General features: G+C 36.1%; 3 protein-coding genes and 1 long non-coding RNA gene across 4 annotated transcripts in view; 2 read left to right on the top strand and 2 right to left on the bottom strand.

Moving 5' to 3' along the window:
* Nucleotides 1-792: 792 nt before the first annotated feature.
* On the bottom strand, nucleotides 793-3,688 carry LOC111779722. The gene is made up of 3 exons (XR_002812726.1): nucleotides 3,559-3,688; nucleotides 3,341-3,453; nucleotides 793-1,651 (listed from the first exon to the last, which is right to left on the bottom strand). It is a non-coding gene; the product is annotated as an uncharacterized LOC111779722 (long non-coding RNA).
* On the top strand, nucleotides 1,660-3,948 carry LOC111779721 (dCTP pyrophosphatase 1-like). Its single transcript, XM_023659842.1, has 2 exons — nucleotides 1,660-3,456; nucleotides 3,608-3,948. Exons 1-2 carry the CDS (start codon nucleotides 3,319-3,321, stop codon nucleotides 3,845-3,847), a joined length of 378 nt encoding a protein of 125 aa, XP_023515610.1. The 5' UTR covers nucleotides 1,660-3,318; the 3' UTR covers nucleotides 3,848-3,948.
* A 1,584-nt stretch (nucleotides 3,949-5,532) lies between these two features.
* Nucleotides 5,533-8,505, bottom strand: LOC111779735 (transcription factor UNE10-like). The gene is made up of 6 exons (XM_023659856.1): nucleotides 8,109-8,505; nucleotides 7,694-7,925; nucleotides 7,515-7,583; nucleotides 7,315-7,380; nucleotides 6,611-6,943; nucleotides 5,533-5,927 (listed from the first exon to the last, which is right to left on the bottom strand). The coding sequence occupies exons 1-6, from the start codon at nucleotides 8,225-8,227 to the stop codon at nucleotides 5,793-5,795; spliced, it is 954 nt and encodes a 317-aa protein (XP_023515624.1). The 5' UTR covers nucleotides 8,228-8,505; the 3' UTR covers nucleotides 5,533-5,792.
* A 2,344-nt stretch (nucleotides 8,506-10,849) lies between these two features.
* Nucleotides 10,850-17,189, top strand: part of LOC111780438 (DNA annealing helicase and endonuclease ZRANB3) — a 14,798-nt gene continuing 8,458 nt past the window's right edge. Inside the window, exons 1-9 of the mRNA XM_023660856.1 lie at nucleotides 10,850-11,312; nucleotides 11,866-12,225; nucleotides 12,812-12,947; nucleotides 13,700-13,875; nucleotides 15,043-15,116; nucleotides 15,272-15,307; nucleotides 15,412-15,502; nucleotides 15,829-15,888; nucleotides 16,496-16,685. Coding sequence (XP_023516624.1) covers nucleotides 10,971-11,312; nucleotides 11,866-12,225; nucleotides 12,812-12,947; nucleotides 13,700-13,875; nucleotides 15,043-15,116; nucleotides 15,272-15,307; nucleotides 15,412-15,502; nucleotides 15,829-15,888; nucleotides 16,496-16,685 — 1,465 coding nt within the window. The 5' untranslated portion in view covers nucleotides 10,850-10,970. The remainder of the gene's footprint in view (nucleotides 11,313-11,865; nucleotides 12,226-12,811; nucleotides 12,948-13,699; nucleotides 13,876-15,042; nucleotides 15,117-15,271; nucleotides 15,308-15,411; nucleotides 15,503-15,828; nucleotides 15,889-16,495; nucleotides 16,686-17,189) is intronic.

The raw sequence follows: 17,189 nt of genomic DNA, 5'->3' as shown, positions 1-17,189 counted from the left end.
CAGAGTATTAAAAAAGTTTATAAACTTAAATATATGTCACAAATACTGTCAATCCTACTTATAGTGGAGCATATCAATATCAAGAGTGTTTCAAAAGTTTTTTTTTTTTTAATTTCTACCGTAGCATTCTTTGGTAGATTAATTATTCTTATAGAGATTTTATTTTATTTTATTTTATTTTATTTATACATTAAGACTTAGTGGGAAATATATAGATCAAATATGTAAATCATTGTTGTGTTGAATCGTAGTTGTGATGCGAGTAAAAAGAAAAAAAAAATCCTAAAGTTGAGAAAAAGAAATTAAAAATACGGTAAGATTACTAATTATGGAATGACATAGTGCAACAAGGACAGTTTTCTTTTTTATTTTTCTTCTCTCTTCATTGGTTCCTTTTGTTAGAAATCACGACTCTACACAATTGTATGATATTGTCCACTTTGAGTATAAGCTCTAATGACTTTGCGCTTCCTCAAAAGGCCTCATCCCAATGGAGATGTATTCCTTTACTTATAAACACATGATCATTATCTAAATTAGCCAATGTGTGACTCAGTCCCAACAATCCTCCCTTCGAACAAAGTACACCCTTTATTCGACACTTCAGAGGCTCACAATCTTTGTTCGATTTTGAAAATTCTATTGTCATGGCTAAGTTTAGGGCATGACTCTGATACCATGTTAAGAATCACGACTCTCTATAGTGTCCACTTTGAGCATAAGCTCTCATGACTTTGCTTTGAGCTTCCCCAAAATGCCTCGTACCAAAGGAGATGTATTCCTTTACTTATAAACACATGATCATTCTCTAAATTAGCCAATGTGTGATTCACTCCCAACAATCCCCCCTCGAACACCAACACGTTTAATAATTAGAGTTTTTTTCTTCCTTAATTTAAAAAATTAACAATTATATACATTATGTAGTAAAATATATATTTAAAATAAAGAAGACACACAACCCACAATTCGAAGTTATGAGTAGAATTTCTAATGGATAGGTTAAATAACAAATAAAAAATGTTATATGAGTCTAGAAGCAATAATTGGTTGTCCATTTTCATCTCCACTTTCCTTTTCTGCATTGCAATCATTAACATCTAACTCTGTTCTCTACGACAAATTTTTTTTTCCCCTTTTCCTTTTCATTTTTCTTTTCTTCTATTAAAGCAAAATTTGAAGCTGGGAAATCAAAAATATCAGATGCTTTAAAGCAAGCTATTTGAATAGCTTTCATGGCCTGAGGCAACCCTCAGCTAGTAAGCTGCTTTGATTGCACTTCATACGGTGAGCATAAAGCCCCCCACCATCTTCTTTTCCAGAATTTCCTAATCCTTTTTATAGAACTATCATTATGGCTCGTGAAACTATTGTATCAACAACAATTAGCAATGCTATGATGCCTTTTAAGAAAGGAAAAAAATCAGAAATTTCAAACTCGAACAGTAGCAAACTATACTTGATTAGGGGACGAAACAACTCGACGGTAAAGGATAGGGAAATGAACAAGACTATAGACGGAGATGGAGTGTGCATTTTGATGATACTTCACTGTATGCTTACTTACTCCTCGAACGAGAGTTCCACGATCCCAACCTGCTCTTGGAGCGAATAGGATGATCAGGTCAAGGAGGAGTTGTATTTAGTACCTCTAAGAAATATGATTATCCACCGTTAGTTGGTGTCACAAACTCACAAACTAATCCTAAGTTAAAATATATACATATATATTAATGAGACTGATTTAACTCAAACCCTCGATGCTAAATAGATGCTAAATAGAGGTCTAAATGATGTTAGGTTAGACTTAAACTTGTATATATCCTAATAGTTAATAGTACTTCGTGAATTAATCTCCTTTTTGAAACTCCAACTAGTTATTATTGGCCCAGAAAAGTAAGTGGAAAAGAAGAATAAAAGAAAAGGAAACGAGAAGAACTAGAGGCCATGGTTGGGGAGATAGAAGATGATGAAATGAAAGAAAAGAATGGGTGTTTAAACAGAATTTGTCTGCTTTCCCTTGCAAACTTCAAGATTTTCATAAATTCTCTAGACTTCAATCGCAATTTCCGGGATTTGTATTACGTGCCTCCGCCTCCAACTTCTCTCACTTCACTCTCCACATCAACTCCTTTCTCTTTCTCTATAATCTTTGAAGTTGAGATTAAAATTAAAAGAAAATCCCTAAAATTATAACAGTTGCGAAAAACCAATATCCTCCAGTTTAGTTACGACAGTGCCACCGCCGTCTACTGATCATGTCTTTCTCCTCGCTCCTCTTCTTCTTCCTCCTCCTTTCTCCCGATCTTTCCCAAATTTCGAAACAGAGATTACTTAAATAGATGGGAGAAGGGAATGAAAATGAAACACTTCCAATTTCGAAACAGAGATCCAAATGCCCCCCATGATCTTGAATCGCACAGAAGTCATAAAATCCAATTCTCCAAACTCCGTAATTAAATATTTTCAACGAGTTGTACCTTCACACACCATCGTTTAACTACAAAGATGCTCATGATTAAACATTTAATAACTCGTAGAGCATTATATAAGTTCAGCAATTGTTTGGTAGCATTCCTTATTTCTCCTTTTTCATTTTTCGTTCTTCAGAACATTACCAAAGAGACTTTGAGGGTTTAGAAACGCTATGAAATGCTATCAATCAAGAGGAAAACATTGCCCCACAAGTGTTTTTTTACCCTAATTGAAGGTATCTTTTGCCTTCTTCATTTTTAGTAAAAAATATTTTTCGCCCAACAAAAAGACGTATAACCTAAAGTTAACTGAAAGTAATCCACTGCATATTAATAAATGAACTAGGAACTAGGATCCAAAGTCGTCACACAAGCTTGCTAAATAAGCTAAATAAGCCTAGTAATTAGTTAAGACGTGTCTTCGACCAAGGTGGCAAAGATTTGAAGCTTCCCTCTCAGTTGTTGAATTCAAGAAAACAAGTCCAAAGAAGCTTCAAATTCTAAAGCTTGAATGAAGTGGGCAAGTATTTTGTGGTGGAGAGAAGTGGAGAGACATGGCATGGCATGAGGTGCTGCAGCAGCAGATAGGTGATTTGAACTTTGAAGTGATGAATGGAAAGATGGAGACATGCTTTCCCACACTTCACATGCCTTAATTACTGTTTTATCTTTTTATCAAACACCTCAAGTGCACCTCCCACTATCATCTCAAATTCCCCCTGTCTCTCTGTCTCTCTCTCTCTCTCTCTCTCTGAACTGACTTCTATAAATTTATGGCCCAACCGAACTCAGAGATCACATTCACAACCACAAGCAGATAAAAACAGATCAAAGAGAGAGAGAAATGGAGAATCGTTCTTACGAACCTGAGAAAACCGCCAAAGACGTCTCACTGCAGGAACTCAGAGACATGCTCGCAGAGTTCGCTCGAGTACGAGGATGGGAACAATACCACAGCCCAAGAAACCTTCTCCTAGCACTTGTAATCAATCAAACAAAAAAAAAACACATTGAAATTAACAACTCGATCACCAATTTCGACCTAAAAACAAACACAATCAGTATAGAATATGAAAAATCTTACATGTTGCTATTGTTGTTGTTGATGATGATGGAATTGCAATTGCTTGCAGGTTGGTGAGGTCGGAGAGCTATCGGAGATATTCCAGTGGAAGGGGGAGGTGGAGAGGGGGCTGCCAAACTGGAGCGCGGCGGAGAGAGAGCATTTGGAAGAAGAGGTGTCTGATGTGTTACTCTATTTGGTGCGTCTCGCCGATGTGTGTGGCCTTGATTTGGGCCATGCCGCTCTCTCAAAGCTCGTCAAAAATGCCAACAAGTACCCTGTCGCCGCTTTCGCGCGCGCGCTTCCATGAACTTCGCGCCCTTCTCTTTCCTTCCTTCGCTGCTTTTCTGTTTCTGTACTCGTTTCTGCTTCATATCGATATGCACGGAGATCTGTCTCAGTTTACTCATACTCACACCGCTCTTATTCTTTAAATATTCTCCTTTTCAATTTTCCACGCAAAAATAAATTTAAAATTATTATTACTTTTCCCTCTAAAAAAAAATATGGATACAGCTTCACATAATTGTGTTTTTTCTAACATTAAAATTATAATTAGTATTAAACTAGTTTTTTTTTATAAACTTGAATTTCAAAGGATTAAATTTAATATATATTGAAAATAAAATGGGACCATTGTTGGTTAATTAAAATTATATTTTAATATATATTTGTTTTTATGTATATGCATCGATAATAATAATAATAGAAATCAAGTTATCGACTTTTAAGAAAAATCTATTTATTATTAAAAAAAAAATGTATCTATCAATTTAAGTATAGTTCAACTGAAAAAAATATTAATTAATATTCTAAAAATAAATGTCTTAGGTAAATTGCTTAACTACTTACCCAAAAGTATTAATGTTTGGTAATCTTACTTATATTACAAAACAATAACAACCATATGACTCGTATAGATCATGATTTGATGCGAAGAATTCATCCAAAGTTAAATATGTTTTTTTTATTGTGGGGTAAAAGATGGAAGATGGAGAGGAATCAACCCACCTATCGTGGTGGGACAACTTTTTTGTTTCACTGATCAAAATACCTATTCACACCTTCCATAGCTTGCGAGTTTACGTTCATTCTTGATCGGGTACAATTTTCTTTTCTCTTTTTCACTTGTAGTCGTTACCCGAATGTCCACACCCCAATAGAGTTGCTTCATGACACTTCTTAGTGCCAAGTGACTCGTAAATTTTTATATATTATATATATATATATATATATTTTTTTTTTTTTTATGTAATCAAATCTTATAAGTAATTAAAGTAGTGTGTTAAATCGTTATCTGGATAAATACATCCATTATCATCTTAAATGTTGATGAATGGTTTTGGAATGCTCATCAGCTGTTCGACAAAATGCCCAAGAGAAATTCGGTTACTTGGAATGCTCTGATTATTGGTTATACTCGTAATAGAAAGTTTATGGAAGCTATCAATGCTTTCAGAGGAATGCTGGCAGCTGGGACTGAACCGAGTGAAAGAACCGGGTGGTAGTTCTATCGGGCTGTTCTCATTTGGGAGCTTTAAATCAGGGAAAGTGGATCTATGGATTTACATATCAGAATAAAATTTGAGACCGAACGCGTTTGTGGGCACAGCACTTACTGATATGTATGCTAGATGTGGCCACAGCAGAGAAGGTCTTTGAAAAAATTGGAGAGAAAAACATCTATACATGGCATGTCTTGATTTCTGGACATGTCATGAATGGGCAAGGCGGTGCAGCTTTGCAGGCTTTTTCTATGATGTTGATGGAAATTTTCAAGCCAGATGAGGATACCTTTCTAGGTGTTTTGTGCGCATGTTGTCACCAAGGTCTGGTCACAGATCGAGTGGGATTGTTGGAGGAAGCTCTAGAGTTGATCCAATCTACGAGCATGGAACCGAATTTATATTGGTATGATATTGTTCACTTTAAATCTAAATTCTCATTATTTTACCTTTAATTTTCTCAAAATATCTCATAGCGACAACCTTCTCCTTAATTAGCCATTAGCCAATGTAAGATCCTCATCAGTTGATTTAATTTTAGCTTTCTACATCTGCTTTTACTTACTTTAGACTTGCGCATACTGTCCTTGGAATTCCAAAGGAAAAAATACAAGAACAATAGAATGTGTCATTTCTATCGACCAAAATTACTAGAGAAAGCCTTGAACATTTGGTTGAACTGAGGCATATCTAAGTATTCAACTAAACTAGTGTTTGTTGGAGTCAACCAAATGGTGGAGCTTATTCTGGCTAGCTCTGATGCATATCCTCCTCGATCCCTTCTACACATTGTGATTCCATTAATTTGCTTGCCTGCCGAGGTGTCCTGTTCACTTCTTGGCAATATAGTGTCACCATTTTACTGTACAAATCCATATCCATTGACTGCAGCAACAAAAAATCAGCACTNAAAAAAAAAAAAAAAAAAAAAAAAAAAAAACTAAACTAAACTAGTATAGTTGGCTGCACATTCATTCTATTCATGTTAGGAGTTTATGTAGGATGCTCAACATCCAAATTTTACTCTTAACCCTCTTGACTCTTAAAGTTAGAAAATTGAACCACCCCCACGTCGAATGGAACTAAGCATTCTTTATCAGAGTGTTGATATCTCTCTCTTATCGACGTGTTTTAAAAACTTTGAGGGAAAGTTCGAAAGGAAAAATCCAAACAAGACAATATCTGCTACTTTGGGCTTGGACCATTACAAAGGGTATTAGAGCCAGTCACCGAGCTTTGTGCCATTGAGGACGCTGAGGCTCGAACAAGGTGGTGAATTGTGAGATCTCACATCGGTTGGAGAAGAGAACTAAGCATTCTTTATAAGGGCGTGAAAACCTCTCCCTAGCATACGTGTTTTAAAAATCTTGAGGAGAGCCCGAAAAGAAAAACATAAATAGGACAATGTCCGGTAGCAGTGAGCTGAGGCTATTAGAATAACCAACTATCCCAACAATTTGAACTCTGATCGATGTGTTACTAAAACCAACTAAACTGGTAGTTTGATCTGTTTGGTTGCTTTTTTAGGATTTTGTTGCTCATGTAGATATAGTTTGTGTTGGACTTACTTGTGCCAGAAGAGTGCAGAAAGGATCGGTTGGAGGGACGAAAGCAGAGGTGGAAAGTTTAGATTTTGGCTTTGTTGATGAGATGATGGAAGGCAGTAGAGTCGGAGGACATGCAGCAGCACAAGGGAAGGAACTGGAACTGGGAGCCATTGAAGCAGTGTCAAGCAGTCCCATACGAGCTGCGAGCAGTGACACTTGAAGCTGCTGCTGCTGCATTCCTAGAGGTATGATCATCTGTGGCACATCTGATCTAATGCTGCACATGAACTGAACTTGTGCTTTAAGTTGCTTCAAATATTGAATCGTGTCGTCCAAAAGTGAAGCTCTATCAGTCTGTAAAAGGAGAGTTTTTAGCCCTTTTTATCAGTCTGTACAAGTGAAGCTCTTGGAGAATAGGATTTATCGTTCTTAAAACTTGTTATAAACAATCATGGAATACATGTTTTATAGTCTCGGGGACTGTAACAGCCCATATCCACCGCTAGCAGATATTGTCCAGTTCAGACCCACCGTTGTTAGTAGATATTGTCCTTTTTGGGTTTTCTCTTTCTGGCTTCCCCTCAAGCGTCTGCTAGGAAGAGATTTTCACACCCTTATAAAAGGTGTTTCGTTCTCCTCCCCAACCGATTGAATTTGAGTTTAGGTTATAGTTATATACGAGTTTTTCAAATATCCTTAAAAAAAATATATATGAATTTTCTCACCTTACTCCTATTTGGCACCAACTTTTGAAGATCTTTTAACTTCTGGTTTATCCGATCTCTTCGTCTCAAAAAAAAAAAAAAAAAAAAAAAAAAGGGAAAAAAGATTTCAACTCCCCAGTATTCAAATTGATTAAAATCTTCTTGTTATGTTAATTTTTCAAGTATTTACAGAAGTAAAAAGTCATTTCATAGTCATTTACTCTCTCAGACTGAGTTCGTCTAATTGAACAGCTCCCACTTGTTTTCCTCTTCGTGTTATGTTCGTCCTCCTGATTTCAACGCCACAAACAACTAAATAAACTGCCAGTGATGTCCACTAAAAGTGCACCAAAGTAGCACAACAAAACAAGTTTATTAAACAAAGGAGCTTGTGAATCACCGAGCCATCATCTGGAGCTAAGTCTTCGATGGAATTTTTGGCTTTGAAGCTCCTATGAGATTCTAAAAAAGCCCCACTCATAAAAGCTTCATCTTTGCCTTCTGGGTTGGATCGTGTCCGTTTCCTCAACAGTGAACTATGGACTAGGGACTCGAGGGTGTCTTCGGATTGGCCCCATGAGTGCTTTGTTGGAGCCATTTGAAGAAGCACCTCCCCATGGCCGTCCTTTGCCCTGAAATATTGCACCAATTCACCCCAAAAAGACATCAATGGAGGGTATGAAAGCACTTTTTAAATGAGTAGTTTTAGCATAAGTACTAGAACTCAAGAAATGAGTTTGTTTCTCGCAAATGACGACCAAAAACACACAAAAACAAAGAGAGAAATGAGCTTGGCTAATTCAATTAGTGCTTACATGGGGACAAGATTGTGGCTGAAAGTAGTGTTTTTGTGGGGGAAATGGACATGGGAAGATCTGCTAGCATCTTCATGTTGTTGTGATTGGTTCCATTTTGGGACTATCCACTGGTTCATGCTAAATAATATGTACTGTTTTGCTATTGACAGAAGAAGCTAGGCTATCAGGAGGTTGAGGGTGAAGCCACTCTGAGGCTCTCTTCTCTTTCTCTTGCTGTTCTGTGTGTCGTGAGCTATGTTTATAATGGTTACATGATAGAGAGATGTCACAGTATGAAACCAAGATAGCAGAAAGAATATTGTAAGGGAATTTAAGTCTCTCTCAGCTTTGGGTTCCAATCAATGGACCACTCTCAACTTCTTCTCAACCCTTCTTTCCCACGAGGGGGTGTTTATGCAAGGAAAAATATGTACAGGTGGGTGCCAGCACGTTCTAATCGATATTGTCCTTGTTCTTTTTGGATTTTTCTTTTTGGGCTTCCCCTCAAAGTTCTAAAACGCGTCTGCTATGGAGAGATTTCTACATCCTTATCCTCTGAGGCCCAGCGTCCTCGGTGACACTCGTTTCCCTCTCCAATTGACGTAAAACCCCCCCATCCACCTCTCTTTGGGACCCAACATCCTCGCTGACACACCGTCTGGTGTCCACCCCTTTGAGTCTCCTTGTTGGCACACCGTCTGGTGCCTGACTCTTATACAATTAGTAACCGCCTAAGCCCATCACTAACTGATATTGTTCTCTTTGGACTTGTCCTTTTAGGTTGACGTGTCTGCTGAGAAAATGTTCAGCACTCTTGTAAAGAATGTTTCGTTATCCTCTCTAATCGATGTGAGATCTAGTTCCTAAGTCTTTGTACGTAAAAAGTATTTTGAATTGAAATGCTTCTTTTTGTAAGCACTTATCCATTATGATCAAGGGTCGTTTTTTAATGACTGGTGGATAGACACTAACCATGGAGCCCCATCAGAACTGCACGTTGGTGCAGAACTGGCAATAAATGTTTGGTTGATGAGAGTGGAAATTGAGCAAATCAAATGCAAGCTGTTGTGAAAGAATGATTTTGGGCCTCTTCCATTTTCTTCTGCCGACAAATTGATACTCAACCGATTGCAGGATTGCGATGGAGACAGAGAAACATTCGTCACAGGGGACACACACTTCTGTGGCCACGAATCCATGCTCGCTCGTTGTAGCCCATGAAACACACAACATAAACAGCTTACCAAATGCTGTTCATGGTTGGTAAATAAAGGAAATTTTCACACCTCCATATCTTATAGTATTTGTAGCAGCTCGAACTCACTACTAGCGTGTATGTTTTTTTTTAGCTTTCTCTTTCGGGCTTCTCCTTCAAGGTTTTAAAACGCGTTTACTAGGTAAAAGTTTCCACACCCTCATAAGAAACGTTTCATTCCACTCACCAACCGATGTGGAATCTCACGTAAAACGACTAAAAGTTCCGTTTGAATGAATAATACTCGATACAAAAATTACAGCTTGTCAAGTTTTAAAGGTAAAAACTGGTTTTTTTCTTCTGAATTTGTTGTTTACCTCAATGAACAGCATTATTGCAGTGAACACAGTAGCATGTGTGAGCATGTGGCCCATCATTTGTTCCATTTGGAGGAGTAGTTTTCCCCGTCGGAGCAAAAGGAGGCACTGAAATTATGTTGGGAATAGACTGTTCCATTCTTTGGTGACTGAGAATTGCCTTGAGTTCTAGTTTCCAACATTTGTTCGAGCTATCATTTTCTTGTCTCCAACTCGGTTTTGTTTTTTCTTAGTCATCCTTATCTCTTTGGGACCGATGTATTGTTGTGTTGTTGTAACGACATTTTCTCGAGATTGGAATTTCAAAAGAGGGCAACCTTAAAAAGTGAAACCGAACGTATCCTAGAAAATTCATGCAACAAATCCCATATATTATAAAATAAACATATTGAATTTTATAGCATTCGTATCTATTGATCGTTTGCGAGAATGTACGTATGGAAGCTACAACTTAGTCAAATGAGCTCAATTAGTTGGAACAAGCAACGAAAGGTCTTTTTATCCATTTGGTTTCATATATCTCCTAAAGAGCACCGAGCTACTTATGTTATGATATTCAAGTAAAAAATATTACAAATAGACACAAGTAAAAAACTGTGAATATCAAAATCGTTCCTAGAGATGTCCAGCCCTGCGATAACCCACCCCAAACGGAAGAGGGATACCATGTAATCAGAAAATGGAAACATTTTTCCCATTTGATAAACGAGGTAAGAGACGAGATTATATTCTTCGTTTCTGTCTTTATCTCCGCTAACCTACCCCAAACGGGAAGAGGGTTCCCATGTAAACAGAAAATGGAAACATTTTTCCCGTTTGATAAATGAGGTCAGAGACGAGATTATATTATTCGTTTCTGTCTTTGTCTCCGCTCCAATTAGTATAAAAATAATTTTATAAAGATGGTATAATAATATTAAATTTAAATATTACTCATGAAAATATTAATTTAGTAGTTTTTTTTTTCTAATAAATATTATATTAAAAATTAGAATTTTAAAATAACTATTTTAAAGAATAATAACGTAAAAATTATATTTTTAATTGGAAATGAAATAATTGATGGGATAGAAACGGAAAGCTTACCTGTCCCAGCCCCGTCAGCATCTCTAATCGTTTTTAAAAAAGAAATAATATAGGAAAATTAAGGCGCGTACCAACAGGCGCCAAACGACACGCGTGCGCATTTTTCTCCTTCGTTCGTCCTTCCGTCGTTGCCCGCGCTTTTGTCACTCAAATTGCATTTCCTCCATTCTTCACCTTCGTCTTCGTTCGAACCCTAAATCAATTCACTCTCAGTGTTGCTGCATGGATATCACTGAAGAGCAACGAAAGCGAGCCGAAGCAAACCGTTTAGCTGCCATAGCCAAACGCAAAGCACTGGTTGAATCTTCTAATGGCCAACTACAACGCCAGGACCCATGGAAGCTTTTCAAATGTCGCAAGCTTTCCACTGAGCTAAGTGCTGCCAGTGCAGTCCAATCTTCGAAAAGATTATCCTGTAACAATACCCACTTGCCTGAAAGGTTTCGAGTAAGGCTGGAAATTTCCTCCCCTGATTCGTTCTCGATCACGCCGGAAGCCGTGGAAGGATACTCTTACCCGGGAGAGGAGAATTGCTTCAGGAAATTGAGCGACTTTTTATTCAATGTATGAGTTTCTGGAATTTTCTTATTACCGTCTTTGTTTTGCACGTCTCGAAGATAAGAATTCAATGGAGAAACGTGATGACGTTTGGATTTTGTAGGCGTTTTTCATTTAAATTAGTATTCAACGGGGGAACTTGTGATTATAGTAGCTATGTTTTTTCTTCCTTCTTGATCACGTGGCTTATCCGGTTTTACCCAGTTCCTCTGCTCATCTTAGAGAGGATGAATGCTAAATTTTTTTCTTTGTTAATTCTCTCCCTCCTTACAATGTTCATTCGACTTTATTTTCATTCAATTTTATTTTATATGAATATATCACCAACTTTGAAATCACTACCTGTAGAATTTGAAGGATCACATCGCAGAGCATCAAATTTGAAATCTTGAAATTTGCCCATTTGACAATATTTGGAATATGAGCGGCAAATTTCTCTCTCGCTCCTAGTCTGATTGCATATGAAGTCCGAGTTAATTACATCACATCTTTGACCAATCTGTGTTTAGAACGTTTGAGTTCTTTTAATAATTCTGACATCCGTTTGTTATACTCTCAGGTCACTCATTCTCACTACACACAAATTATAGGCGGAGGAAAGGCTTGTGTCTATAAGCTGAGGGACTATTGTCCTGTTTTGAAATGTTTAAAGAACTCCAAGGACATTGATGTTTATGAGATACCATGGACTACATTTAATGTGGTCGAGAGACTTTCACATTCATTTACTTTAGGGCGATGGATGCCATGCAGGCCAGAGCATCTGTCAGATGAGAAGGTCGATGAACTAATGCAGAAATTACCTGATCGGTTACTGAATAGACTCTTACCTTTCCAACTTGATGGTGTAAGATTTGGCTTGCAGAGGGGTGGCCGATGTTTGATAGCTGATGAAATGGGTCTTGGGAAAACACTGCAGGTACTAAATTATATACAAATGAACTTCTGCACTTCTTATCTACAGTTTTGTCTATTAGTTCCAGTCGATGGTGCTATTGGCATGTCCTTTTTTCTATTACATAATTCTATTTGTTAAAAGTTCTTCTCGGCATGGATTATCTGGTTTCCAATTGAGTCACCCACATTCACATTCGCATTTAACCAAGAAACTATTTGACAATCCAATGTAGTAAGGTTTGGCAATTGTTTTGTGAGAATAATCGAGGTACATGTAAGCTGGCTTGAGTACTCATGGACACACATACAGATTTTCTCAAACAACTTTGAAAGAGATTTTGAGGGAAGGTCAAACAGGTCTTCCTTGTTTACTTCTCGGTGCTGACATGCATCCTTTTACATTCTTGCTGTAACTATTTCCATTAACACCGCATGCTCACAACCGTGTGTAGCACATAGCCTAATCATGATATCAATTTTGTTTATTTACGAAGCCCATCCATATATTTTAGAAGTTTTGATCTCAATCAAGGTAGCATCTTGTGCATCTACCATCTCTGCTATCACAAAGGTAGATAAACGACCTCTGTATGCTTGATTGTCTACAGGCTATTGCAATTGCTAGCTGCCTCATGGATGAAGAGGGTTCAATGCTCGTTGTTTGCCCTGCTGTTTTACGTTTTTCTTGGGCTGAAGAACTAGAGCGTTGGCTTCCATTTTGTTTGCCTTCTGATATTCATCTTGGTATTGTACTCTTGTATATCTTTTCTTTTTTCCTGTTAAATAATTTGACACCCTTTGTTCTAACAGTACTGATCTTGTCAAGCTAGAAAAGTTCGTTTCTTGATACTCCCCCTTGTTTAATTTGAAAAGTTCAATTGATCATTATTGATATAATATAAAATATCAAAATGAGCTATATCTTTACATGAGAGATTGTTTGATGTTTTTAAAATTTAGAGTGAGATCCATGGTTGTACTTGTAGATATGCATAAGACTATTACCATCATTGCATGTTAAGAGATCGGTTGCGCTCAGCAGCTATAATTTCTCAGACATAGATTGAATTCAATTTTAGGTGGCATTAATATATTTAAAAATTTAATTTATAGTTTGGAATTGTCATCAAACCGTTACTATGGCTTCTGCAGTTTTCTGGAGACTGTCCAGTATACAACCTTTAGTTGCACGTTTTTTTTTTTTTTTTTTACTACACCATTAACAATTTATTTATATAGGAGGAATTCGTGGTATTTCCCTCCTTTTTGGAAGGGATGCCGCATCTCTCTCCCTAACATTTTTTTTTATGATCCCTTCCTTTCAAATGAAAAGTTTCACGTTTCTTATATATATAAAAAAAAAAAGAATAAAATAAAATGCGGTCGAACCATTGGTTCTTTTATTTTCTTTAATAAGTTTTGTTTTCACATTACTAATGTTCATGTATAATGTGAATATTGTCTTTTTTTACAACTTAGCAATTTATTATTTCCAGTTTTTGGTCATCTGGACAATCCTTGCCATTTATCAAAATTCCCGAAAGTGGTGGTAATATCATATACGATGCTTCACCGTTTATGTAAGAGCATTCTTCAGCAGAAGTGGTCTTTATTGATTGTTGATGAATCTCATCACGTAAGATGTGCCAAGAAGTCATCTGAATCAGAAGAGGTAAAAGTTCATATTATATTCAGTATATTTTGGTTGGATGCTATTTTTTTCTTTCACTTCGGTAGAAATTTCTTTCTATTATTTGCTGGTTTATTTTGAAGTGATTCACTTGCAACAAACTAACAAAATAACTCCTGATGGAACTAATGAGGTATTTTCAGTGAAACAGATGGCTTAATCATATTAATTTTCCTATAGTGTTCAGATATGTTTCTGGAAATGTACTTATTTGAAGAATCTTTTATTCATTTATTAGTATTCCAATTATATCAAGTTAGTTCCCTTCCTTTGACTCAGGTAGGAGGATCACTTTATAGATCCATTTGTCATTAATGTTGTGATACTGTATTATTGGGCACATTCTTCTTGAAGGTGATCTTCTTGATCCTTTTTTATCATTTCTTTGGGGCTTCTGCTTTTATTTCTGTAATGGCTATATTGTGATTTTCATGACTTTGTATTGGAGCCCTTAAAGTCCTGATCAATACTGTCAATTTGAACCACATTTCTAATGCTTTATGAAGAAATTAGGGTATAACTATATTATTATTGCACTTATTCTTCTTGAAGGTGAGTTTTCCTTTTCTTCTTTTACCACTTCCCTTTTTTTTTTAAAAAAAAAGGTTTAGATTGAGGATTTCTCCTCCTCTTCCAGACCTGTAGTTTTAAATTATTATTATTATTATTATTATTATTTTTTAAATTTCCAATAATTTGTTATTTTATAAAAGTAAAAGGGGGACAGATCCCTATGCTACATCATTGTGTGTAGTTCCTTTAATCACTGTTGTATGTTGTATAGCACCTTCACTGTAGATTTGGAAGCTACATTCTTTCGGCCCAGAAGATTCATGCAATATGGATTAATATGTGTGGCTAGGAAGAAGCAAGAGAACCTTCAAGGGTGTAGAGGTGTATTGGGCGTTGCATATAGAAGTTACCTGTAATTTCTTGTTGTTTTGATTTGTAATAATTGGAGTCACTTCTTGTAATTGCCTTGTTTTGTTGTAGTGGGTTCCTTTTCCTTGACATTTATGTGTGTGTGTGTGTGTGGTCCTCTATTGTTTTTTTTTTCATTTATGATATATCGTGGTTTTTAATTTAAGACAAAGGACTAATATGCTTGCATAGGGAAATGTGTTGTAACCTCTTGCTTTTTTTGCTCAGATAAAGGCAGTTCTTGATTTATCAACAAAGGTCCAGCATATTATTCTTCTATCTGGAACTCCTTCTTTATCAAGGTTGCATTATGGATTTCTCCAAGCGAATTCTTTTATGGTCTTGTGAAAATGATGTCTTTTCTCATTCAGGATATTTTTATCATATTATATCTTATATTTTTCCTTTTAGTTTCTATTCATTATAACATCTCACTTTTTTTCCTAGGTGATCATAGGCCATATGACATTTTTCATCAGATAGACATGCTATGGCAAGCTCTCTTAAGCCTTTACATCTTAGATCTGAATTGAATGACATATTCTAATCATCTGATTATGTCAGTAGTTCATGTGCTCAATTGTGTATCTACTGTAGGCCTGGTTTGCTGGGAAAGACCAAGTATGAGTTTGCAAAAACTTACTGCGATGTCAAATTTGTTCGTACTTCTCAGGGGAAAACTTTTAAGGTACTAGTTGGATTTGGAATGTTTGTTGAAGAGCATTCTATCTTCCTATTTCTCAATGTTAAGAATCTGCATGTGGTGTTGTCTAAAAATTATTGTGAATGAAGTGGGAAAGGTTCAAAAAGAAAGGAAAAACTAAAATGGTTGGTCCTTTTTGGATAATACAGTATTTTTGTGAATCTTAGCCTAAGAAGTAAGAAAAACAAGAACATCAGCGATCAGAAGTATTGTTTTATATTTCAACCGTGTCCTGGCTTTTGTTTACATTGAATTTCTATGTTTCATCTTAAGGTTACAAAGTTTAAGCTTCAATGGAATTTCTGCTGCAGGACTTCTCGAAAGGCATTCGATTAGATGAGTTGAATGTGCTGCTCAAGCAAACTGTTATGGTGTGCGCTCATTCTCTCTGTTACTTATGTATGAGGACACAGACTTGTCATATTGCTGGATCGTTATTTTCTCTCAAAAATATTATCATCTTAAATTTAGGCAAATATAGAGGATGCTGGACTGTGCTTATTGGGATTGAGATTAGAAAAATTATCCTTATCGTAGTAAGATTTTTAGTCAGCAACCGCAAATAAGTTGTCTCCCTTGGTAAAAGCCCTTTTTGTTTCTGCACTAGGAATTTTTTCTTTCTCCATGGGAGAATTTCTATTATTTTTATTTCCATTTTCTTAGATAATTTTATGCAATTAAGAGTCTTCGCTTCTGTGTGTGTTGTTTTAAAAGATAGGCCATAATTGCAGGCACCCTCTGTCAGTTTTTAATAATTACAAAATTTGAAAAAATAGGTAATTTGTTGCCTAAAACTTTTCTTTGATTTTTCATATCTAATTATCCATAATACCATATCTTTAATATAAATAAATTTAATTTTATTTCTATGTTCGCTTCATGCTTAAACCCTACAAAGTAATTGTGCTTTAAAGAACAATGGTTGTTAATTTGTTTAGCACCTCTCTTGATTAGTTAATTTATTTGTTTCCATTGTAGATAAGACGTTTGAAAGAGCATGTATTGGTTCAACTACCACCCAAACGCAGGCAGATCATAAGATTGTTGTTGAAAAGTTCTGATATAGTTGGAGCAAAGGCGGCTACTAGGGAGGTGATCAATGGTGATCAGGATAGAAATGCTGCTGAAAACAATACAGACGATATTTTGGGGGAAGAGGAACCTGATGGTAAGCATGAATTATTCTTTATTTGTTGCTTTTCTTTGTCTTAATTAAGTTTGTTAATACAGAAATTATTCCTGTTGGTCATATTTGATATTCAACCTGTGTTGTAGTGAAAAAAACTGTGTGCACTAAAAGTTGTTTTTCCGGTTGAAATTTACGTGTATCAGGTATCATATTATATATTTTTAGATCTGTGATGACATTGCTCTTCTTTTGGCTGGCTGCTGTCTGATATTTCTCTTGTCAACGATTATATAATGACAATGTTGGTGGCTTTAGTATGTAAAAATTGTTGTATGAGCTAATGAGTAACTCACTTTCACTGTACCATGGAATATAGTTTATTGAAAGTATTTTAAAAGGATCATCATATATCACCAGGACTCGGTTGTTTTTTCTGTTGTTTGATTGTATCATAGACAAGCTGTAATTACAAAAGACTTTTTATGCTTAGTCCACCAAGAAGCTAAAGTTTGGGTATGACCACACAAAATAATAATAATAATA

The sequence above is a fragment of the Cucurbita pepo genome, chromosome LG18 (assembly GCF_002806865.2).
Source record: "Cucurbita pepo subsp. pepo cultivar mu-cu-16 chromosome LG18, ASM280686v2, whole genome shotgun sequence".
In the NCBI taxonomy this organism is placed as follows: domain Eukaryota; kingdom Viridiplantae; phylum Streptophyta; class Magnoliopsida; order Cucurbitales; family Cucurbitaceae; genus Cucurbita; species Cucurbita pepo.
Note: the sequence above shows the minus strand (reverse complement) of the source record. Positions and strands in the feature narration are given on the sequence as shown.

Excerpts from the sequence above, each read along its gene's own strand:
- LOC111779721 (XM_023659842.1), top strand. The coding sequence starts at position 3,319 with ATGGAGAATCGTTCTTACGAACCTGAGAAAACCGCCAAAGACGTCTCA. Across the intron at positions 3,457-3,607 it reads GAAACCTTCTCCTAGCACTT|GTTGGTGAGGTCGGAGAGCT; the intron begins GTAATCAATCAA and ends AATTGCTTGCAG.
- LOC111779735 (XM_023659856.1), bottom strand. The coding sequence starts at position 8,227 with ATGAACCAGTGGATAGTCCCAAAATGGAACCAATCACAACAACATGAA. Across the intron at positions 7,584-7,693 it reads TAGCTCCAGATGATGGCTCG|GAGGACGAACATAACACGAA; the intron begins GTGATTCACAAG and ends CGTTGAAATCAG. Across the intron at positions 6,944-7,314 it reads TGGTGCCAAATAGGAGTAAG|ACTGATAGAGCTTCACTTTT; the intron begins GTGAGAAAATTC and ends CTCCTTTTACAG.